The 20,946-nt window shown below is 60.4% G+C and overlaps 2 protein-coding genes across 2 annotated transcripts in view; one reads left to right on the top strand and one right to left on the bottom strand.

Annotated features, from left to right (window-relative positions):
- The window catches only part of MROH2A (maestro heat like repeat family member 2A), a 30,301-nt gene extending 23,960 nt beyond the window's left edge, over positions 1-6,341 (top strand). Inside the window, exons 33-42 of the mRNA XM_044456089.1 lie at positions 584-834; positions 1,319-1,453; positions 1,893-2,007; positions 2,370-2,516; positions 3,674-3,856; positions 4,175-4,330; positions 4,763-4,903; positions 5,093-5,195; positions 5,690-5,743; positions 6,136-6,341. Coding sequence (XP_044312024.1) covers positions 584-834; positions 1,319-1,453; positions 1,893-2,007; positions 2,370-2,516; positions 3,674-3,856; positions 4,175-4,330; positions 4,763-4,903; positions 5,093-5,195; positions 5,690-5,743; positions 6,136-6,341 — 1,491 coding nt within the window. The remainder of the gene's footprint in view (positions 1-583; positions 835-1,318; positions 1,454-1,892; positions 2,008-2,369; positions 2,517-3,673; positions 3,857-4,174; positions 4,331-4,762; positions 4,904-5,092; positions 5,196-5,689; positions 5,744-6,135) is intronic.
- Positions 6,342-7,236: 895 nt separating this feature from the next.
- The window catches only part of FSIP2 (fibrous sheath interacting protein 2), a 35,674-nt gene continuing 21,964 nt past the window's right edge, over positions 7,237-20,946 (bottom strand). The window contains exons 18-22 of the mRNA XM_044456088.1: positions 12,689-18,954; positions 9,292-9,347; positions 8,492-8,549; positions 7,937-8,378; positions 7,237-7,409 (exon numbers count right to left, since the gene is read on the bottom strand). Coding sequence (XP_044312023.1) covers positions 7,237-7,409; positions 7,937-8,378; positions 8,492-8,549; positions 9,292-9,347; positions 12,689-18,954 — 6,995 coding nt within the window. The remainder of the gene's footprint in view (positions 7,410-7,936; positions 8,379-8,491; positions 8,550-9,291; positions 9,348-12,688; positions 18,955-20,946) is intronic.

The following is a 20,946-nucleotide window of genomic DNA, read 5'->3' as shown; positions in this document are numbered from 1 at the left end:
TCGTCTCCGTCCTGCTTCTTTGGAGCGCGCCGGGTGTGCCGCAGGTTCCGTGCAGACTCGCAGGCCAGCCTGCTTCCAAATTCCTTAACCAGAGTTTGCACCATCTTACTCTCAAAAGATTTTAAGGTGCCGCTTGGGCTGCCGCGTCTTGTGTCCTCCCGCTTCTCCCTGGCCTTCCCGTCCCAAGCGGAGAGGCCGGCCAGCAAGGGAGGGGATGCGGCTGCCCCGCCGGGCCAGCGCTGGCCACCTTGGCTGGGGCCTGGCCAGTTGGGCGCTCGGCAGCGGGGCCTGCTGGGCACATGGGGCAGCTTCTGGAAAGAGCACCCCGAGGGCAGGGCTGGGAAGCGGCTTCTGGGGAGGAGCCCACCTCTGTGCGTGGCTGCCGGGCTGCTCCCCGTGCGGCTGCCCGATCCCAGCACCCCTCCTCTGCTGCCAGAGCTTCACATGTGTGGCTGCATTGCAGGCCCGCCTGGGCAGGGCAGGAGGTTCTCCCGGCCCCTGGCAGGGGGACCGGAACATGCCCGGGGGGACCGTGCCCCGGTGGCTTGGCCCTGGCCCTGGCTCTGGCCCGCCAACGCCTCAGGCTGCCCGTGGCTGCCCGGCCCTGACCAGCGCCCCCTGCGCCCGGGGCCTGTGTCTGCAGGGGCTGACGGTGCTGCAGGAGGCGGTGCAGGCCCTGGACGGCGGCACCGGCCGCTTCCCGCTGCTCCCGGAGCTGTGCTACAGCCTGCTGCGGCTGCTCAGCCACGACCCGGGTGCGGAGGCTGCTGCGGCGGCTCCTCCGGCGCTGGAGGGAGCGGAGGGCCCCGGCGCTGGGCCCCCGGGGCCACACAGGTAACACCCCTCCCGGCAGGCGGCTCCTGCCGTGCCCGGCTCACCTCTGCGCATCTCAGCTGGGCGGAGGCGCCCCCAGTGCGGGAGGAGCTGCTTGCCCGGCTCCTTCCGTGCATGTGGGGGGGCTGCGGGCTGGGGGCACGGACTGTCTGCCTCAGCACTGAAGAGGCACTCTGGTGGCTCCCTGCAGTGCGGGCTGCGGGTTTCCCAGGGCCTTGGGCAGGACACCCCGAGTGCCCGGCCCAGGGAGACCGCCTCCATGTTCCGGGCACCCGCAGCAGCCTCGTGGCCACTCCCCTTTTGGGGCTCCCAGCTGCAGCCGGCCCTGCTGTCCCCCCTCGCCCCAGCCTGTGCCTGGGAGGGCGCGGTGGGGAAGCACGGTGGGGCAGAACAGGAGCGAGCCCAGGCCTCCCACGAGGGCTTGCGGGCGGCGGGCTCCCGGCAGGCTCCCCCTCTGGATTCCCGCGGGGCTGTGCTCTTCCAGGCAGGCCGTGGCGGTGCTGCAGGAGGTGCTGGGCAGAGCCGCCCCGGAGGCTGCGCAGGAGCTGGAGTCGGGACATGCCTGGGCCTCCCTGATGCAGCCGGGCAGCACCCTCAGAGGCGTCGCCCTGTTGGCCAGGTAAGGGACGTCCTTCCTGCCGGCAGCCGGGTGGCCTTTCAGCGTCACGCACGGGCGTCCGAGTGCCCCTTGCCTGAACCTTTGCAAGGCGAAGCAAGGAGCCTGGCCAGACAGGGGTCACTTTCGGGGCGCCTTCCTCTTCGCCTGTGCGGAAGTCAGGTGTAGTCCTCCGCCCAGCACCTGTACCTGGGCCAGCCTGGCACGCGAAGTCCCACAGGGTGGATGAGAAGCCCTGCCTGATCTAGCCAGCTCACGTTCTGCACGTGTCAAGAGAATCGTTTCAGGATCGTCAGTGAAGGCAAACGTGGAACAACGGCGGAGACGGAGGTTCAGGCAGGGTGGAATGAGGGGCCCCGCTTGAAATTCAGAGTACCATGCGGAGGTGTGCAGGTGCTCACGCCTCGGTGACGTGTCGGCTGGCTCCCCCTTCCCCCCTCAGAGCCTTGGCACACCGAGAGAGCCCCCTCCTCGACGGGCTCCTGCGTCACCTGCGCCCCTCCCTGGGCTCCCCCAGAGCAGCGTGCAGAGAGCTCAGCGTGGCCTTCTGCGTGGAGGTGAGACCCTGTGCCAGGCGCGAGGAGAAGCGGGGCAGGGCAGGGCAGGGAAGGCCGCGGGCGGCTGGGCTGGATTGCCGGGGTGCCGGGAAATCCTCCCTGGTTCTGATGGGCGTGGGTCTCTGTGAGTCCAAACTGCGGATTCTGCGGGAGGCCAGCCTTTTTGCTCATTTCTGTCGTCATTTCCACAGGCCTGCAGGTGGTTTTTCCCAAGTGGGGTTTCTGCAAATCAGCAGTGCACCCACATGCTCTCATGCGCAAACGCGTGCACTCCACGGATGGACGGAAAAGGCTTCCCTTCCCGCATCCACGGCAGAGACCTCCCTGGGGAATTTAATTGCTCTCTTTTTGGTGCCCCAAAGCTCACAGGCCACCCTTTGCTGCAAGAACCAGAGACGCTCGATCTTCTCCTGCGGCGGCTGCTGGCCGGATCCTGCGAAGGGAGCGCCACCATGCGTTTCCTGTCAGTGCGTGGGCTGGGGAACGTGGCAGAGGCCGCTCCGCAAGAGGTAGGCTGAGAGCGCAGAGCGGAGCTGCACCAGGGCGAGTGCAGTGGGGCAGGGCTGACGTCTGTGCCACTTCGGAAAACTTGCCCGTGTGACAGCTCAGGTCTGGCGAGGTTTATCTTCGCTTGCAAAGGAGCCCAAGACTTGCAAGGAGCTCTGCTTTGATCCTGAAACCTTCAGGTGTGTGGCAAACACCTTTATGGCTTTGGTGCTGGTGGGACCTCATATAATGGGGACCTACCAGCTGCTCCAGCACTGAGTGATATTTCTTCCCCTAAAAGTGAAGATGAAGTAGTAATGGAGCAAAATTCAGGAAACCAAGATTCAACGTGGATGCTAGGAAGTACTTGCTGATGGCTAGGACCCCCAGGGCATGGAATGGGCTTCCCCGGGAGGTGGTTGGGGCCCCGTCAGTGAGAGTGTTCAAGGACAGGCTGGACGTGCACGTGGTGGGCATGTCGTGAGCGGAGCTGGCTGGAGCCGGGGATCAGACTAGATGGCCCGGGAGTCCCCTCTGGCTCGCTCTGTTTTTATGTTTCTAAGTAGCCCTCATGGTTCTGAGGGAACAGCAGATTTTAAGTAAGAATCTTAGAAGTGGCCTTCTTCAGAGTCAGGCCCTGCTGGTCCAGGGCAGCCCTTGGATGTGCTCAGCCCGAAGAGCCTGATCCTGGCTGGTCTTGGGAGCTAAGCAGAGTTCGGCCTGGCTGGTCACTGGATCGGTGGCTTTAATGTGAACCACCCAGAAAACTTCGGCTAGTCCAGCCGACTAGCGCTGCAGGGGGCCGGGGCTGCTTCGGCTGCTTGCAGGGTGAGGGGAGGTGAAGGAGCCCGGCCGGTCGCAGGGCAGGGGCTGGGCGACGGGGCGTGCGTGGGCTTTGGGCTGTGCTTGGCTGAGCCGCTGCGGGGTTGGAAGCCTGCCAGAGCTTCTTGGGCAGGGCCCAGTCACGCGCTTGGGAAGGAGGGAACCCAGTCCCGGCCGTGGGGAGCAGAAGGGCGGGAAGAGGCGGGGTCCCCGAGGCACAGGGTGGAGGCACCCAGAGCGAGGGTGGGCCATGGGCATCGGTGGGGCGGGAGCAGGGGAGGGCTGCCGGCCCCAGGCTGCCCACGGAGGGCCGGGGAGGGCTGGGTCGGGGCCTGACGCCTGCCCCCGTGGCCCCCAGGTGAAGAAGCACCAGAAGGCCGTGCTGGCCGCCTTGGTCCGAGCCCTGGCCGACGCCGCCAGCCCCGAGGTGGCCGAGGAGAGCCTGCGGGCCCTGAGCAGGGCGTGGGGCTGCCTCGAGAGGAGCGAGGCAGCTTGCGTTGCCCCGGCCGTGGCCAGCCAGGCCCGCGCCCGCCTCCAGCACGTGAGTCGGCTCGGGGCTGGGACGGGCAGCCCCCTCCTCCCGTGTAGGAGGGACGTGGCGCCAAGCCCGTTTGCGGCTGTTGCTGCCAGCAGGGCCAGAGGGAGGAGTGGGGGCTCTTGCAGGGTGGGGCCCCCTCCCTCGGAGGGCTCTGCCGGTCCTGTGACCACACAGACGGGATGTGGCACTCACAGCGCCCGCCCCCGTGGCTTCCCACCGCGGGCCCTCCCTCCCACTCACTCCGAGGGGCCGCTTGGCGCCCCTCCCTGCCGGCAGGTCACGCTCGCTTCTCCGTCCTCCTGGCCCCGTCCTTCCCCACAGGTGGACGAGGCCGTCCGAGTGGTGGCCTTTCGGCTCTTTGGCCAGCTGGCCAGGGCTGCTCAGCCGAGGCGCTCCAAGCCCTTCGCCGAGGAGGCGGGCCGCGCGCTGGCGCCCCTCTTGCTGCACCTCCGGGATCCCAGCCCCAGTGTGGCCGAGGTACGTCCTGGGGCCCCTCGGCAGGCCAGGCCCCTTTGCGCGCCACCCCTGCTCCCGAGACCCCCGCCCCTCGCGGCTGCTGGGTGCTGGCGGGGCCGAGCCCTCCCTCCCGGGCTCCTCCGAGGAGCGCTGCCGCCCCAGCCTCGGAGCAGGCCTCGCTCCACTGGGCTGGGCGCCACCGTGGGCGGGAGGGGGTCCGGCACAAGGGCGGCCCCCGCCTGGAGTGCCGTGCCCAGTTCTGGGCCCCACGCTGCAAGGAGGATCCCGAGGAGTCGGGAAGGGTTCCGGGGCCTGGCAGAAGCGCCTTTTGGAGAGAGAGGGGAAGAACCGGGCCTCCTCGATGGGGCCGGGCCTCCTCCGGGACCATCCCGAAGTGCAGTCCCGAAACGATGGGCCCACGTTGCGGCCCGCGCCGCCTCCTCTCCCCGCCAGGCGTGCTGCGAGGCCCTCGTCTCGTGCGCCCCCTTCGTGGGGCTGCAGGAACTCGCCCTGAAGGTGGACGCTGAGCTGGCGCTGGCAGATGTCTCAGGCACGTGGCACACTCTCCTGATGGACAGGGCCTGCCGGCAGCTGGTGAGCAGAGAGGCGGGCCGGGGGCCCTCCGGGCAGCGCAGGGCAGGCAGAGGCCGCGCGATGGATCTCGTGGGCCTGGTTTCCCTGTCCCTTCTCCTCCCCCTCTGGCCCCACGGGCAGCCACGGGGCCCTGCTCCCCTGCCCCGGCTGCCCCGGGCCACCCATGCGGCACCCCTGCTTTGCCTTCAGGCTTGTGCGAATCCGCCACTCCTGGAGGCCCTCTTGGCAGACGTGCCCCGACACCTGTGCGCCGCCTGGGAGAGCGTGCGGGTCGCGGCATGCAGGCTGGCAGGTGGGACACGCCGTGTGCGGGGGGGGGCAGGGGGGGCCAGAGGAGGAGGGTCCGTGATTCTGTGGCTGGAGCGCACTGCACACAAGCAGCAGCCGTGGTCCAAGCGGCACCTTCTGGGGCACGGGTAGGAAGGGGGCTCCCTGAGGAGCCGCGGGCCAGTCGGCGGGGCCAGTGTTGGCTGGGCCATGGCCGGGGAAAGGCGGGGCCCTGCCCCAGAGCCCTGCCCGCGTGCGGAGGGCCCTGGGCAGGCGCCCGATCCTCCAGCCAGACGCCAGCAGCCCGCTGGGCACGCGGCTCCCGTGCGCCCCTCGCAGCACTGGCTGTGGGGGAGCCAGCCCAGGCCCCGTCTTACAGCCCCATGTCTCACGCTGCAAGGGAGGGAGGGACCTGGCCACGCGCCCCCTGCCCCACGGAAAGCCTGCCTGCGGGAGGCGGGCTGGTGCGGGGAGGGCAGGAGAGGAAGCCAGGCAGACGCCCGCTGTCCTTCGCCCCAGGGGTCCTCGCGGAGACGAAGGAGGGGCCGCTGGACCTGGGCCAGCTCCTGCAAAGTGAGTGAGCGGCTCCTGGCACAGGCAGCACTGCGGTGGGGCAGGGAGTGGGGGAACAGCGGGCAGCCGAGTGCGTTGCCAGGCTGGGGCCACGTTTCCGTGAACCGCCCCGCCTCTGGCGGCGTGGCGGCTGCGGGAATGGCCACATCTGCAGGCCGTGCCAGGGCAGGGGGGCTGCGGTCCTGCCCGGGGGCTGCATGTGCACCCACGTCCACCAGAAACAGCCCCGGCACAAGCGAGCAGCCGAGCCGCGGGGGCTTCCCCACCTCGTGCAGCGAGGAAAAGGCCTGCCCCGCATCCTGAGCCATGCCGGCCTTCGCCAGGCACGGGGTTGGGGTGGGGGCTGTGGGGCACGCCTTGTCCTCCAGCACGCCGGCTGCGTTTCCCCACAGTTTTGCACGCCCTGGAGCGGGACCCCAGCGCCGCTGTGGAGAAGGCCGCCGCAGAAGCCGCCCGGGCCGTCCAGCGCAGGCAGCAGGAGTGCCGGGCCGCGTCCGCCGGGGGGCAGCTGTGGCGAGTGGCCCTTCCCAGCTGGCTGTTGCGGCGGCGGCGGCGGGGGCAGCGAGGCCTGGGCCTGGCAGCCCGAGGGCCCCACTGAGGCGGCAAGGGAGAATACAGGTGCTTGTGCGGCCGACGTGGTGCGCCCCAGTCCTGTCCTTTGGGGGGGTGGGCTCGGGCTTCGTGCTGGCACCATGCCCCGGGGCAAGCTGGGAGCCACAGTTCCCCCCGTCCAGGGGTGCCGCAGCACGGGAAGGCTGCTCTCACGCAGAGCGGGGTGCAGTGTGCGTCCGTGCTTGCCACCTGGCAGAGGCCGGGCAGCCCCTTCCCAGAGCTGCGTCTCGTCCCGTTCTGGCCTGCCGGCGCTTCCCGCAAGGCTTGCTGCCTCCTGCCCCCTTCGGGGTGCGTCTCCCGACACGGGGGGCCCGCCCAGCACCCGGGCTGTCAGAGGGCCTCCATCCTTGATGTGTGTGCTTGGGAGAGGGAGGGTCGGCTGGTGACGAGACTGGCCCAGTGTGTTCAGGAGGTACAGGTCCCTCTCCAGGGGTGTCTCAGCTGGCCAGACCCCCATCAAGAAAAGCCTGTGCCAGCTGCGCCTAGTCGACAGCCCCACAGGCCTCTGTGTCTTCCCTCTCCTGCGTTTCCCTGCCTGTGGCCTTAATGGATAAGGCAGGCCCCTGTGGGAGCCCTGGAGAACCTCCTGAGGACTAGCCTCATGTTTCTCATTCGCTACCGAGCCGACCTCACAGGGGGTCAAATTTTCTTCCCTGGGGATCCGGCTCTTTAAATTAGCACCGCGTGGTTTTAGGAGAAGGCTGATCTCGCCACCTCGTTGCCCCCCCTGTGCTGGGCTACCACGCCAGCTGGGCGTGGGGGGCTGCAGCCCAGCACACGTGTAAGGAAGCGGCTGGGGAAGGCAGCTTTCGGAGCAAAGGGGCCTCTAGTATTTGCCGAAAATATTTATTCTCTCAGCTATGTACACTCGCAGTTGCGTTTCAGGCGCGCTCCCCTGCAGTCTTCTCCTGGCCTGCAGGCAGGTGGCTCGTTGAAGTGCGAGAGAAGACCCTGGACAAGGCACTGGAGACTTTTTGGACCACAGACGGGCGCTGCCGGGGGGGCACGTGGGCCTCCGAGCTGGTGGTCGCAACCACCTTGCCGTGGTTTTCTCCTGGGGAACCAAACGAGCACCTGTGAGGGGCTCTCGGGCCCCGTGGCGTCTCTCCCGGCCAGGATCCGAAGCACTCCCGCCAGGGCAGCCCAGGCGGCCCCACTGCCGACGAAAGTGCCCCCCGCCTCGCCTCTGCCCGTGGCACCTCCGCGATCGCTGGCGTGAGGCTCTTGTTCCCTGAAATGCCGGCGCCTTTGGCCCGCCGTCCCCGTCGCTTCCGTCTGCATGGTGCTGAACGGACCGCTTTCTCACGTCTGCTTTCCCTCTTACATCTGCCGGCCACTTGGTGTGGGCTTTTCGAAAGGCCCCCCAGAACATGGGGGTCCATTAATGCGGCTCGTGAACCCACGGATGCGGAACTGCCTCGGCACAGCAGGCCCGAGAAAGGAGCGACGCTTCCCTGCCCCAGGAGCTGGGGGCATGCGAGGTTCGGGAGGGGAGCGGCCGCCCCGCCACGGCCCTGGCAGCACCTGATGGGGGCAGCCGTGGCCGCCCAGCCTGGCCGGAGCCTCCCAGCGTGGCGGCACCTTGGTCCTTGCAGCACGTCCACAGACGGGGGCCCTGCATCCACGGAGGGCAGCGGACGGCCGCCTTTGCGTCCGGGTCCCGGCCCCGAGATAGCGGGAGAAGGGCTGTTGGACCGGCCTTGCGGGAAGCCTGGGGAAGGGCCCCCTTTCTGGAGCGGAAGAGCCCAGCGCCGCCGCCTGCACCTGTTGTGTCCCTCTGCGAGTCGCCGCTCGGGTGCGCCCCTCCCGGGAGCAGAGACGGCCTTGGCAGGCTCCCCTCAAGGCGAGCCATTCTGCCACAGCAACAGCTGCGAAGGAGCCCGGCCACTCCAGCTCTGCGCTGCCGGAGGGGCCAGCCCCCTGCCGAGGAGGCCGGGGCCTCGAGCATAGATTTTGCTGTGCGTAGCCTGAACCCCAGCTCTTCTGCGTTCTGGACCGGTTTCCCACAGCAGGCACAAACGCCCTTGAGATGGATGGATGGATGGTATTCCACCTTAAGGAACCCCCCTGCCCCGCCCCACCCCACCCCACAGGCAGCCTGGGGGAGGCAGACCTGCTTAGAGCAGAGCAGCGTACCTGGACCGTGTTCTGGGAGAGTCTCCTTGATTTTCTTGTCCTGATAGACAGACATGATCTGCAAAGGGAGAAAAAAGTGAACCCGCTCCTTTATTCCAAGTCTAGCCTCTCTGGACCCCTCAGCCCCAGCTGTTCCCGCGGGAGCTGGCTCCAGAGCGGCTTGGGCCACGAGGAGGGAGGCCTTCCTGTGGGGCAAGGGGGGCCGTCGCGGGGAGCTGGGTGCAGCGCCCCCAAGCCCCCGGCGCTGCACGGCGAGGCCAGCGGGGGGCCGGCTGGCGGAGCCTCAGAACGTGTCCGCAAGCGGGGGGCTGCTTCCCTCTGGCACCGCAGGGGCGCTTAAGCCCGGAGAAATGGCCTGGCCTGGCCGGCCGCAGGCCGTGTGTCGCTCAGCTCTGCCCTCTGTCCTCCCCCCCCCCCCGGGTGCCTCCCAAGGCAGCACATGGTGGCAGCCGTGACTGCCCAGGGGTCCTGCCCACTCCCCCCGGCAGTGGAGGGGCCTCCTCGGGCCCCCCTCTGCGCCCTCGGAGGCAGGGCGCTCTCCTGGTGGTCCCCCCCATGGCAGGGCCCTCCTCCGAGCCCCCGGGGGATCCCCAGAGGCTGGGCTTCCAGCCAGCTGTCGTCGCTGCTGTGCCCCAAGTGGCCCGCGGTATCACATACTGGGTGTTTTCGGAAGTTTTCAGCCACTGGCTCCCAGGGAATTTGTGCAGGGGGAGGCAGCATGGGTGGGGTTGAAAAGAGGGCCCCAAGGGGTGCCTGGGAGCAGCTTGCCGGGCCTGCCCAATTTGAGGAGGGGGCATTACCTCGAACTGCCCCGAGGTCTCCTCCGTGTCCCGGGAGAGATGCATGCCGACAGCAGCTACAACAGAGCAAGAAGTCCCGTTACCGCCTCGCCTTCTCTTGCCCCATGAGGAGTGTGCTGCCCCCTTTGTTTGGGGGTGCTTGCACACAGATGGCCTTCAGAGGGTGGCAAGGGGGGCTTCTGGAGGGTGAGAAACAGCCTCTGATCCCCTGCACAAGAGCGGGGAGGCCTCCACCCCCCCCGCCCCGGCGGATCAGGCACAGTCACCTTCTTCCAGCGGCGTCTCCTTTTTCTGGTGGCTGGAAAGGAAACGCAAGCTGATGACGGCTCTGACGGGGAGCCTTCCGCCAGCTGCCGCTTCTGGCATGGCCGCCCCCATGTCCACCCCCCCCCCCCCCCTTTTTGGGTGGAGGAGCAAGAAAGGAGCAGAAGCAGGGAGACGGGGCCCGTGGCGGAAGACGACCGGATGTGCTGGGGCACCGCGCTCTGCACCAGGCGGGGTAATTCCCGGGCGACAGCCTCGCTGGAGGCCTGCTGCAGCCCGAGGAGGAGGGGGGCCCTCGAGCAGTTACCTCTCGGAGGCCCCGGCAGGCTCCGCACCAGTGCGCGACGTGGCCTTGGACGTGCTTCTGGGGGCTCGGCTGGCTGGGGAGCCGGGTGCTGGGGCCTCCCGAACAGCCTGCGAAAAGCGGGGAGGCAAGTTGGTGGGCGGGCCAGCCGGGCTTTGCACCGGGAAAGCGAGGCACCTTCACCGGGATGCCAGGCCTGCACCTCCATTTCATGGATCTCGTCCTTCTTCAAAATAGCACAAGCCCCTTTCCCACACGCTTTCCCACAGGCGGCCCTGGAGACACCACTGAAAAGCAAGCGGTGCGCCAAAGAGGCCCTCCAGCCTGGGCTGCAGCCGGGGCGGCGGAAGGGAGAGGCGCCTCGCAGAGGCAGCCGTCGCCCTCCGCCCCGGAGCAGGGCCCCCCAGAGTGTGCTGTGGGCGCGTGCAAGGGCTAGCACAATGCCCGCCCCCCTGCTTGCTCTGCAGTGGCACCATGGAAGTGTTTTAGGCAGAGGGGTAGTCAAGGCGTCGGTTGCCCAGCTGCACCACACCGGCCCCATCTTCCTGTGGAGTCCCGGTTTAAATCGGGTGGAGCAAATGTGCAGCCGCAACGCACAGCTTGTCTCACCCCGGTCTGAGCTTCCCAGACTGATGGAGGTTGCCCACCCAACGTGGCAGAGCGCCCCCGTCCCTGCCCCGCCTGAGAGCCTGCGGACTCAGCTGAGGTGCCCTTCCCCTCAGCTCAGACTAGCCGTGCCTGGCTGTTGGGGGTTCTGGGGGTTGAACCCCAACTGGCTGGAGGACACCTGGGGGTGCGAAGGCTGCTGGGGGGGCACTGGGGACCTCTGAGGGGACCGAGCAAGCAACACAGACTTGTGCTCAAAGTACATGGGGGCAAAGACGACCCTGAAGGAGTAACTGAAACTTGCGAGGACGACACATGACTGGAACTCTACAACTGATGGATACAACCTGTTTGGGAAAAACAGAAAGGACTGAAAGGGAAACACACATATCTGCAAAGAAATGAAAGAAGAGGAACTGAGTAGCCCCACTGAAAGCAATCGGCTTAAAGGGAGCAAAACAGAAGAAAAACAGTTACTGGCGTCTATAACCAACCATCCAGTCAAAAAGAGGACAAGGATGCAACCTTGAAAAGCAACTTGCCAGCACTTCCAAGAAGAATGAGGTAGTCGTCATGGGGGGCTTCAGTTCCCCTGATATTTGCTGGGAGACCATTTCTGCCAAGCGTGGCCCCTCCAAGAGATTCCTGACGTGTGTTGCCGACAACTTCCTCCAGCAGAAGGTAGAGGAAGGGGCGAGAGGACCAGCTGTCCTCGATCTAATGCTAACTGACAGGGATGGCCTGGTGGACAAAACAGCGACCCTGGCAGCTCTGGGGGACAGTGACCATGTCATGCTTGAATTCTCAATTATGAAGGAGACAAAGGGTAACTGGAGCCAAACACGCATCCTGGACTTCAAGAAAGCCAACTTTTACGAACTCGGAATAATGGTAAGTGAAGAGGAAGGTCAAGATCTCGCCTCACTGATACCTCAGTGTAGGACATGAAATAATCAAGTCAAGCTGCAACAACCTAAGTTCAGGCCAGATATCCAGAAAAGTTCACTAGGAAACTTTTCAGAGCAATATGACAGTGGGACCAGCTGCCCGGAGAGGTGTTGGTTCTCCCACACTAGAGGCATTCAAGGCGAAACTGGGCAGCCCTCTGAGTGGGATGGTGTAACGTGGTGTCCTGCAACAGCAGGGGGCTGGACCCGAAGGCCTCCTTGGCCTCTTCCAGCTCTGCTCTTCTAGGGACCTATGGAAGTGTTTGGCTGGCTCTCCCCTGCCACTCAGTGGACCTCTCTCTCCTGTAAATTCCTGGCCCCTGGGACAGGCCCCTTTGGGTGCTGGTGACCCTGTGCGTGTCTCCTGTCCCTGCCCTTTGGCCTAGCACCTTCTTGCACCTCTATCAACCCTCCTGCCAGGACTCCTTCAAGCCCAACTGCCATCCCGCCTTCCCTGGAATCTCTTCTGTGTTTATCTTGGCACCAGGTGACGACCTCCTCCTCCCAGTAGGAATGCTGAGTATGATGCTATGCATATTTAGGCAAAAGAATGTCCCACAGTCCTGGGTGCTGTAGGACTTTTTCCCGCCTAATCATGCATGGGATCACGTCCTCAAACAAACCTAGTATATTCGGCCCTGTTAACACGTCTTACCACTGTTAACACGAGTGTACTATTTTGATATTCTATGGCTCGTTTGGGTCATTTTTTTCTTGTTTGTGCGGCTTGTTGCTATAAAACAGCCCCAGGGCGTGGTCAGTTGGGTGGCATTCACGTCCGGTCACCCAAGAACATGCTGCTTGTGCCACCCAGGCAGGACAGGGAGAGGCACGTCCTGCCACAGCCCCCCTCCCCCCCCCATCGCAGGGCAATTTGCTTACTGAGGAATGGGAGCTTTCCCGTCGCGGGACATGGGGCACCTCAAAGTAAAACGAGGTGTGCTCGGTCAGCACCTGCTCCTGCTCCTCCTCCTCACTGTCGCTGCTGCCCACGGGATGCCTGTGTGATCGGTTCTCAATGTCGTGCGTGATGAGGCGCACGATGAGGTCCTCCTTGCTCTCGACATCCTTTAAGAGCTCCACTTTGGTGATGTCTGGTTTCATCAGACTTTGGAACGAGTTTCTACAGACTGCCTGAGATGCAAACCAGAAATGGACTTTTGACCAGCTGCTAACTGGACGGGTCAGAGGGTGTTGGCCCCCACATCGATTCCACAGCCCTTTCCAGGCATGGGACTCAAGGAACGCCAGTTCACACAAACAGTTTCCCACCTACCTCCTTTGGCTTCACACCGAGGCGCCCGGCCATGTCCAGGGATGGTCGCCGCTCCTTCTTTTTGTGGTCTTCCTCAATGGGCAGTTCACTGGAGAGACTCTTCCCTGAAGCGGACGCCCGCCTCAGTTCGGTCAGGCTCATGCCTGTCTTTGACAGGCAAGCCTTCTTCAGCTTTTCCAGTGGCTCTGTTTTGATGGAGAGCACGGCCAGATGATCTGCAATGATATCTGGGTTGATCTCTAAGGGCTTATTCCTGATGTAGGGGACAATTTTTATTGGCACATCTCCCGTCTGCGGCAGGCCATCCAGAGTAGATTCCTCTTGTGTCTCTGGGGGACTCGAGAGCTCGAGCACAGCCTCGTCTTCCTCAACCTCCATGTGAGAGCTGACCCGAGCAAGGACCTTGCTGACTATGCGGTCCAGCTCCAGCGCACTGAAGGTCTCGTTTTCCAAGTTTTCTCCCAGGGGTTTGCCTACGGTGCAGCTGGAGATCTCATTGATGATGATGCTGGCCACTTGCTCAGGGAATATCACTTGGCGAGTGGTCATGTCATTGTAGAGTTCCTTTTGGGAGCCGGATTTCTCCAGGACATTGCTGATGACTGAGTGCACAACCTGGTTGACTGTCTCTTCATACTCTGGATCCAGGATCGGCTTATCATTGGAAGCTACAAGGCCAATTTTGTTCTTAGACATTTCTTTCTCCACAGAGGTCTTCAGCAGGCCAACGATTTCGTTGACATTTGTTGTGGACAAGCTCTTTTTCCCATGAATGCCCAGGTCATATTGTGCAAGGAGGATTGTGGTCAGGAACCGGGACAGGATCTCCTCCAAGAAAAGCACAGGCACCAGAGGGATGTGTGCTTCGGAGAGGTCATCCTTGGCTTCCCCCAGATCCATGTCACTAAGAAATTTCTTGACAATCCTTTCAGATTCCAGCTGTATCACTGCACTAGGGCTGCACAGCTCATCCTCTGAGCCTGAGAGTGACTGGAAGTCGCGCCTGGAAATTTCACTCACCACAAAGCAGGCCACTTGGTTCACAAAATCATCATTCTTGTTAGTGATGTCTTCATACAGAGAGGTCCCTGAACTGGAATGTTTTACGATATCCGTGTAAACTGAATCAACCACCTCTCCGACAGCTTGGCTGTCCTCTGAACCCAAGTCTTCTGTATCAGCCTGCTGCCAAACCCTAAACTTGTTCTTGGAAAGGTGCCTTTGCAAAGAGTTAATTATTTTCTTGGCCACCTCTTTCATGGAGGCAATGGTTCCAGCATCCATGTCTTCTAGTGGAAGAGCATGGAATACTTTTGAGAGAAGTTTAGCAGCCACCTCCTCTATGAAAATGGATGAGAGCCCTCGGAGGTGGGACTGCAAGGGGGTTTCCTCTTCCAGTGGTCCAGGGCTGTATTGCTGTTCAAGTTCTCTCTCGGCCTCCTCGGCCTTTTGCTGTCGATTCAGCTCTTCCATGAAGTATGTCTGCATCTGATGCCCAGAAATCTCTTTGATCACAAAGTCAGCAATCCTCTCGGAGAGGACTGTGCAGCCTGCTTTGATGCACTTCTCCACGGTGGCTGTTGTGCCAAATTCTGGCAAAAGATTGCTATAGATGGAGTTGGCCACGGTTTGGCTGATCACGCGGTTGGGCTGCACCCTGTCGAGGTACTGGACCTTGGCGTCCTTGTCCTTAGCAAGTTCTGCCATGACTTTGCTTAGGAGTTTCATGTGAATAAAATCAAATTCGGCACACTGGTCTTCTGTGTCAGCAGGTGCAGCATCCGCTGTGGGAAGAGGCAGAAATCTTGCTAAGAGGACTGCCAGAACATCATGTATAAATCTCTGAGACACCAGGAGTGGATAGGGGGTCACCGTCTGGGAGGGAGTGTTGATCTTCCTCACCTCCATCAACACTTTCTTAGCCATTTCTCCCAATTCAAAGGGCTTCAAAGCTGGGCTCTGACAGGCCTCTGTGGATGTCCCTTGGATCTGGTAGCTGCAAATTTCTTTCTTTATTGCTCGGGCCAATCTCTCTGCTAATGTATGGTCACTTCCTTTGTCTGTGCAGATGGGAGCTCCAGAACCCCAGTCTAGCAAGATGCTACACAAAGAAGCGTGGATAATTTTTGCAATCTCCGTTTTCCCCACAGTTGGGAAAGTTTGTCCTCCTTCAGGTATCTGCAGGACCTTCACTGGAGATTTTGCAAACTCCTTTAATATGGATTCAACTAAATGTTTAGCAGATGACTCCACCTCAGAACTTTTTTCCTCTGGTGTACACGCACTAGTTGTTGATGAGAGCAATTTGGTGACCAGTCCACTAAAGATGTCCTTCAAAAAGGAGGATGAGTAAACATCAGCTCCCTCCTCAACCTGGGTTGTCTGTGGCTCTCCATCGCCAAGTTTCACATGGTGGATTGTCCAGCCAGCGGTTTTTGAGATAAGAGTGGAAGATGGGCGTGACTGGCCTGGAGGAGAAGCCGAGGATGGTGTGGGCACAGGATAATCCTGTCTTGCTCTGCTGATGAAACCCATCACTTCCTCTTGTTCCCAGCCTGTTTGCCTAAAGTCCAAGGGCTGAGCCTCTGTCTGATGCATCGCCATTCCTCCGCTCGAGTCCCCCACAGCAGCTCTGCTGCAAGCATGTGGGTCTTCTGCGGACACAAAGGGTTGAACATGCTTCTGGAGGATGTCTCCAACAAGGAAGCCAGCAATTCGGTCAATCAGACTAGTACTCTTGCTTTTCACGTCTCTCTGGACAGCTTCAAGGGAGCCAGATCGTTGGATGATCTTGCTGCATAGCGAGTCTGTCATATTCTGAACATCTTCCTCTGAGTACTCACACTCTTCTGGGTGAGCATCTTCTGTGACTCTAATCTCATGTTTCAAAAGTTTCATTCGGACATCATCCAGCAGCTGTGTGGCGAGATTGTTCAGGTCTGATTCCGATGGCAGCCTTTTCACCAGGGGAGACGCAGCATCTCTGGGTGGCATGGAAGGGAATATTTTTGATAGCAGCCCACTAATTAAATCTCTGAGGAACCCCGTGGACAAGAAGGTGCTAAATGGTGCCCAGCCCTCCTTTGCCTCCTGGCTTTGCTCAGACTCAGCCCTAGCATTTTCAGCAACATCCTCGTGGAAGGCAGGTGATGGAAAACCATTGGACAAATCTCCTGAAAACAGTGGATGGAGAAAATGATCAGAGATGCCTTTCTCAACCAATCTCTTGATATTTTCAAGAATGGAACTGTCTCCGGCATGACCGAGACCCTCTTTGGGGGTACGCTCTCTTTCTCTTGATATGGTCTTGCACACAGAGTCAACCACATCATCCATGACATCTGCCAGTGGGGCCCCCAGACTTAGCCCCCCACTGCTGGGTGCTTCAGTGTTGGATGCCTGGCCAAATGGCAAGCTGATTGAACTGGCCAACCTTTTCGCCACCTTGCCAAGCTCAGCGTCGCATTGCTCTTTGCCTACTTCCTTTTTGTCCACGGAAATGCCAAAGATCTTGGATAGAACTCTGGAAACTATTTCCTCTAAGTACTTAGCTGGGAAAACATTGGCCTGAGACACTGAGGGCTTGCTGATGCTATCCAGGACCGTCCTGACTATGTTCTCGGACAGTGCTTCAGGGTCAGGACTGCCTGAAGGGGTGCCATCTTTAGACAGAAATGTCTGAAGGTGATGCTTTGTGATTTCTTGAATGATGAAGCTGGTGATGTGCTCAACCAGAGTTGCATTCTGGTGCTTTATGTCTTCCTGTATGGCCGTCTGCGAGCCGGACCTTGTCAGCACATTCTTGTAGACAGAATCAACCATTCCCTGAACCTCCTTCTCTGAATGTAGCTGGCACTGGTCATCTCTTTTGGCCACCCAGATTTTGTGTTTTGCAATGGACTTCATCACCTCTGTGATCATATAAGAGGACAGCTCATCAAAGCCAGGTCCTGACATGTCCCTCTTCTCTTGCTTCTGTGAGATGTCCTCCGAGGGTGGGAAGAAATGAGCCAGCAGCTGGTTTATTACCCTTTCCAAATACTTCTGAGATAAGATGGTAATGTAGGTTGGGGGAGATTGCCTTTGCTCTGGGACTTTAGGGAAACAGACACGGTGCTCAATTCTCTGGATGATTGGTCCTGCTTGCACATTTTCGTAGGCACTTTGAGGCAATCTTCTGCATATATGTGGCGGCAGCTGGTAATCTAGAATTTCTGTCAAGATGATTTCAGCCGCCCGCTCAGCCAGGCTCTCCATGTCCCTTCCTATGCTTCCATCAGCAGCTAACTGGAAACCAAACTCCCTCAAAATGGAGTCAGTTATTTTGTCGACAGTTTGGCTGTCCACCAACGGGAAGTACATCTTCTCTTCAGCTGCTTGCAGGATCCCAATGCCAGCTTGCCGGAATTCTTCCACCAGGGCATTCACAAACAAAGTGCTCAACTCGTGAAGGTTGACCGAGGAGTCTTTGCCAAGCCTACTGCAGAGAGAAAAGATCTTGATCAAGAGCAGAGAAATAACCTCCTTCAAAAACAGTGCAGAGTAAACTGTGACAAAGCCAGGCTGGTCGCCATGTCCCATCATGGTCACCACCTCTCTTCGGTAGGTTTTCTTTCTGCAGGTCACAGAGCGAGGTTTTCTGGCCGTTGATTTGCCAGTGGATGCAGCTGGTCTGGAGTGGAATGTTCTGTGTCGCACGGCTGTTTCCAGAACTGTGTCCTCTCTCTCTCTCAGGCTCCTTCGTGGCAGACGCCTCCCTGGAATGGGCCCTTTGGATTCCTGTTTCTTGCCTCGTGGGAAGGAGGAATATCCGTCAGTTTTACCGTATCGGACATGCTTCTTGCCAAGCGATTGGCCGTGCACCTTCCTGGAGGTTGGCTGCATGAACCCTGCTGCCTTTTTCGGGATGGGCCTCATGCGCCCTGGTTCCTCGAGGCTCAGGGACAGCTGTGTCATCACAGGCTTTACCAGAGTGTGAGCTAAGCTGTCCAGTGCTGACTCGTAGGAAGACAGCCCTGACTGGGCCTCTGCCCAGGGCTCCTCGGCATAGTGAATGTCGTAGGTGAAGACAGAGGCATCGGACTGCCCCCTCCTAGAATCCTGGAGGAGTTCGCTCTCATTGCAAAGGCCGCTCTTCTCATCATAGAACAGCTCGTCCTCTGGAGATTCATCGAATGCCATGGTGCCTGTGAAATGCTCTGGTGAGAGGCATTTGTCCAAGAGGGTCCGGATCAGTTTTTCACTCACAACGTCCAAGAGGACAACAGATTTGGGGGAGAGCCCCAGGTCACCACTCATCGTGTTACTGCTAAGCCTGTAAGCATGTGGACACACGGATGAGCACAAGAAGCGCCTCTTACCCGGCAGATCCACACCTTGGGAGCAGGCTGCGTTCGGAGGTCGGGCGTGGGAGACAGACCCCGCAAAACTGCTCTGGGGCTGCTCGGACCACAGTGAGTCTAGAATGATGTGCAAGACTTGGTTGACAAGTTGTTTCGATTCTCTGCTCTTCAGGCTGCGGATAAAATTGTCCAGGTTGGAAGCAATGCAGCTGAGTTTCTTGGTTCTGTGGGCCACCTGGCCCGGGGGGGACCGGCAAGCCATCCATTTGGTGTTACTGGAGCCTCGGCAGTCACCTCTAGAAGCCCTGCTGACGCAACGTGAGGAAAGGCGTTGCTGCTGAGAGAAACCGTCGCCAGCTCTTCCGTTGCTCACATACCTGCCTCTCATCTCGATTTCCATGGACAGCAGGTTGCTGACCTCCTTCACAAGGGGATGGTAAACATCATCAAAGTCAGCCAGACGCAGGAGTGGGACATACATGCACGGGGTCTTTCTCCCCTGAAAGCCTTTCCTGCTCATGCTCTCTTGCAGTACATGTTGCTCGCGGAGGATGCCAAGGATCACCTCGGAAAGACGGAAAGCCAGTTCTTCGATGTTCAGCAGAGGGCTGTGGGGACTGCCCAACCCATGTGCTGGACAGCAAGGATCCACAGAGCAGAACATGGAGAAGCTGTTGTCAAAGAGTCCATTCTTCTCTCTCATGTTGTCTTGTGCACTTGAATTTGAAACACTTAAGAGCACCCTGGAAACAACGGCTTGGGTCAGTGGCTCCCAGAACACCTCAAGGCACGAAGACTGTTTTCTGCAAGGTGGCAGGTAGGTGCATCTCCAGATCCGCTCTTGAAGCCACCTGGATTCCGACTGGATCAGTTCGTGCTTCCATGCTGGCAAAGGGCTCCTGGAGGCCTTTTCATCTAAAGCTTCTGGGGAAGGAAACGCCAACATAGGACTTTCAGAGTCATTAAATGCTGCATGTCACACCTGGCATACATACCAGCTTGGTTACAAGGGTCGGACTTGGAAAACCTTTCCTGGGCCTGTGCATCCTCCATATGCATACCCAAAAGTTCACCGGAGCACCCGCTCTAGACGAGTCTGGCTGGCTCAGTTTGCATGAATTCACATCCTTGCATAATTGATTTTGGATCCCTCCCCCACCAGTTTTGATGCCTCTGAGATTCCCATGAGCATTGACTTTCACAACCTTTCAAGGGCATTTTCACCACTACAGGGACTGGCTCGCTCGCTCGCTCGCTCTGTCTGTCGGTCTGTCTGTCTGTCTGTCTGTCTGAAAGAAAAGCTGGCATTCCCAGGACATGGTTCCCTGCACTCCTGCACAATGGACTGCGGCATATTTGTGGCCCCCACTGCGAACTCTCTGAGGCTTGCCTACCTCAAGACCAGACAGTCCCCTAAATACAAGGTTCTGCTCAGGAAAAGCCTGCACTTTCCAGCCTCTCCACAGAAGGCTGGAAACAGAGAGGGGCCATCACTCAGTGTAGTGCCCCTGCTCTGCCTGCAGAAAGTCCCAGTTTGGGTCCCAGCAACATCTCCCATTTGGACTACCAAAGCCCCCCCTGCCACCCCGGAGAGCTGCAGGTGCCAGTCAGTCTCGACAGAAGCAAGCTGGATGGACTGAGGGGGAGATCCAGTCCAAGGCAGCTTCCAGGGTTCCCAGGATAATGGAGGAGGAAACCGCGGGCTTTGGCTGGGCTGCTCATGCAATGGTGTAAAGCCAGCCATGCCCGCGAGAAGCAGGGGCACATCTGTTCCCTGCCTGCTGGCTGGAAAAGCATCCTCCGTATCCATGAACCCTCGCCTGGGAAGGAAGAGAGGGCTTGCAAAGCAAGCGAGTGGGAATGGAAACGGTGCTGCTCGCCTCAGAGCCGTCAGGCCCGTGGGGTGCCCAGGGGACAGGGGGTCCAGAACGGGGTGGGGGAAATCCACTGGATTTCCTCAGCTCAGCTCCCATGCCCTCTGGCCTGCTTTCTGCCTTTCCCAAGTTGGCCTCATGCAGAGCGTGTGTGTGGCATCCAGCTGGAAGCGAGCTCACAGGGGTTCTTCTTCTGCACACAGGACTTGCTGGCTTGGCTCACTTTGTGCAAGGAATGGCAGATTTTGTGCAAAGGGCCACATGCTTTGCAAATGAGGCACTAGTGTTCCTGGATACTCACAGACTTGCTCTCAGGGTGGCTTGCCTTCTGGCCTGGGCAGAGTGTGGGGAAGAAATCTGAACCCAGGAAGTTCCCACCTGACTGTCACATCACCCGGGGCAGGAACCTTGTGCCCTATCCCAGAGCAACGCAGACTCAGCTCTGAGCTTCTTCCTGCCCTTCTTGCAGACAGTTTTGCTGGTGCCACTTGTGATGCATCAAAGTAGCTCATGGGCTCTTCACTCTGCGAGAAATGCACACAGGTGCATCCCAGCTACTTTGGCAGAGGCTGGAGGAATTCAGGCCACAGAAGGAGGGGGACGCTCTTTTTCTCCCTTGCCAAGTATTGTCAGGATAACATCAGTGAAATACAAGAGCCCCACAGTGAACAGGGAACTCTGTTTTCTTGAGCAGCTTTGGAGGTGCCCGCTTGGGTTGTCTGCCTTGGTTTGCGGTGTGTCGGGCCAAATGGTCTTTGTGCGGTTGCCAGAAATGGCACCTGTGCTCTACCATAGGTGTGGGAAACCACCATTGCAGGGCCCAAAGGTGGCCCTCCAACGTTCCTCGGATGGCCACCCCCTTCCCCTCCCCGCCCCCTCCCCAACCACCAGTTCCTCCTGCTGGGCAGCACAGGCTGCCTTCCTGGCGGCGGGGATGTTCAGCTGCAGTGCACTGGTGCCCCTCGGCCTTTGTCCCTGGTCACGTGGGCCTTCGGGCGGAGAGGCTCCACAGCACTGCTATGGCAGCCCAATGGCAGCCCGT

The sequence above is a fragment of the Varanus komodoensis genome, unplaced genomic scaffold, assembly GCF_004798865.1.
Source record: "Varanus komodoensis strain SLA01 unplaced genomic scaffold, ASM479886v1 scaffold81, whole genome shotgun sequence".
In the NCBI taxonomy this organism is placed as follows: domain Eukaryota; kingdom Metazoa; phylum Chordata; class Lepidosauria; order Squamata; family Varanidae; genus Varanus; species Varanus komodoensis.
Note: the sequence above shows the minus strand (reverse complement) of the source record. Positions and strands in the feature narration are given on the sequence as shown.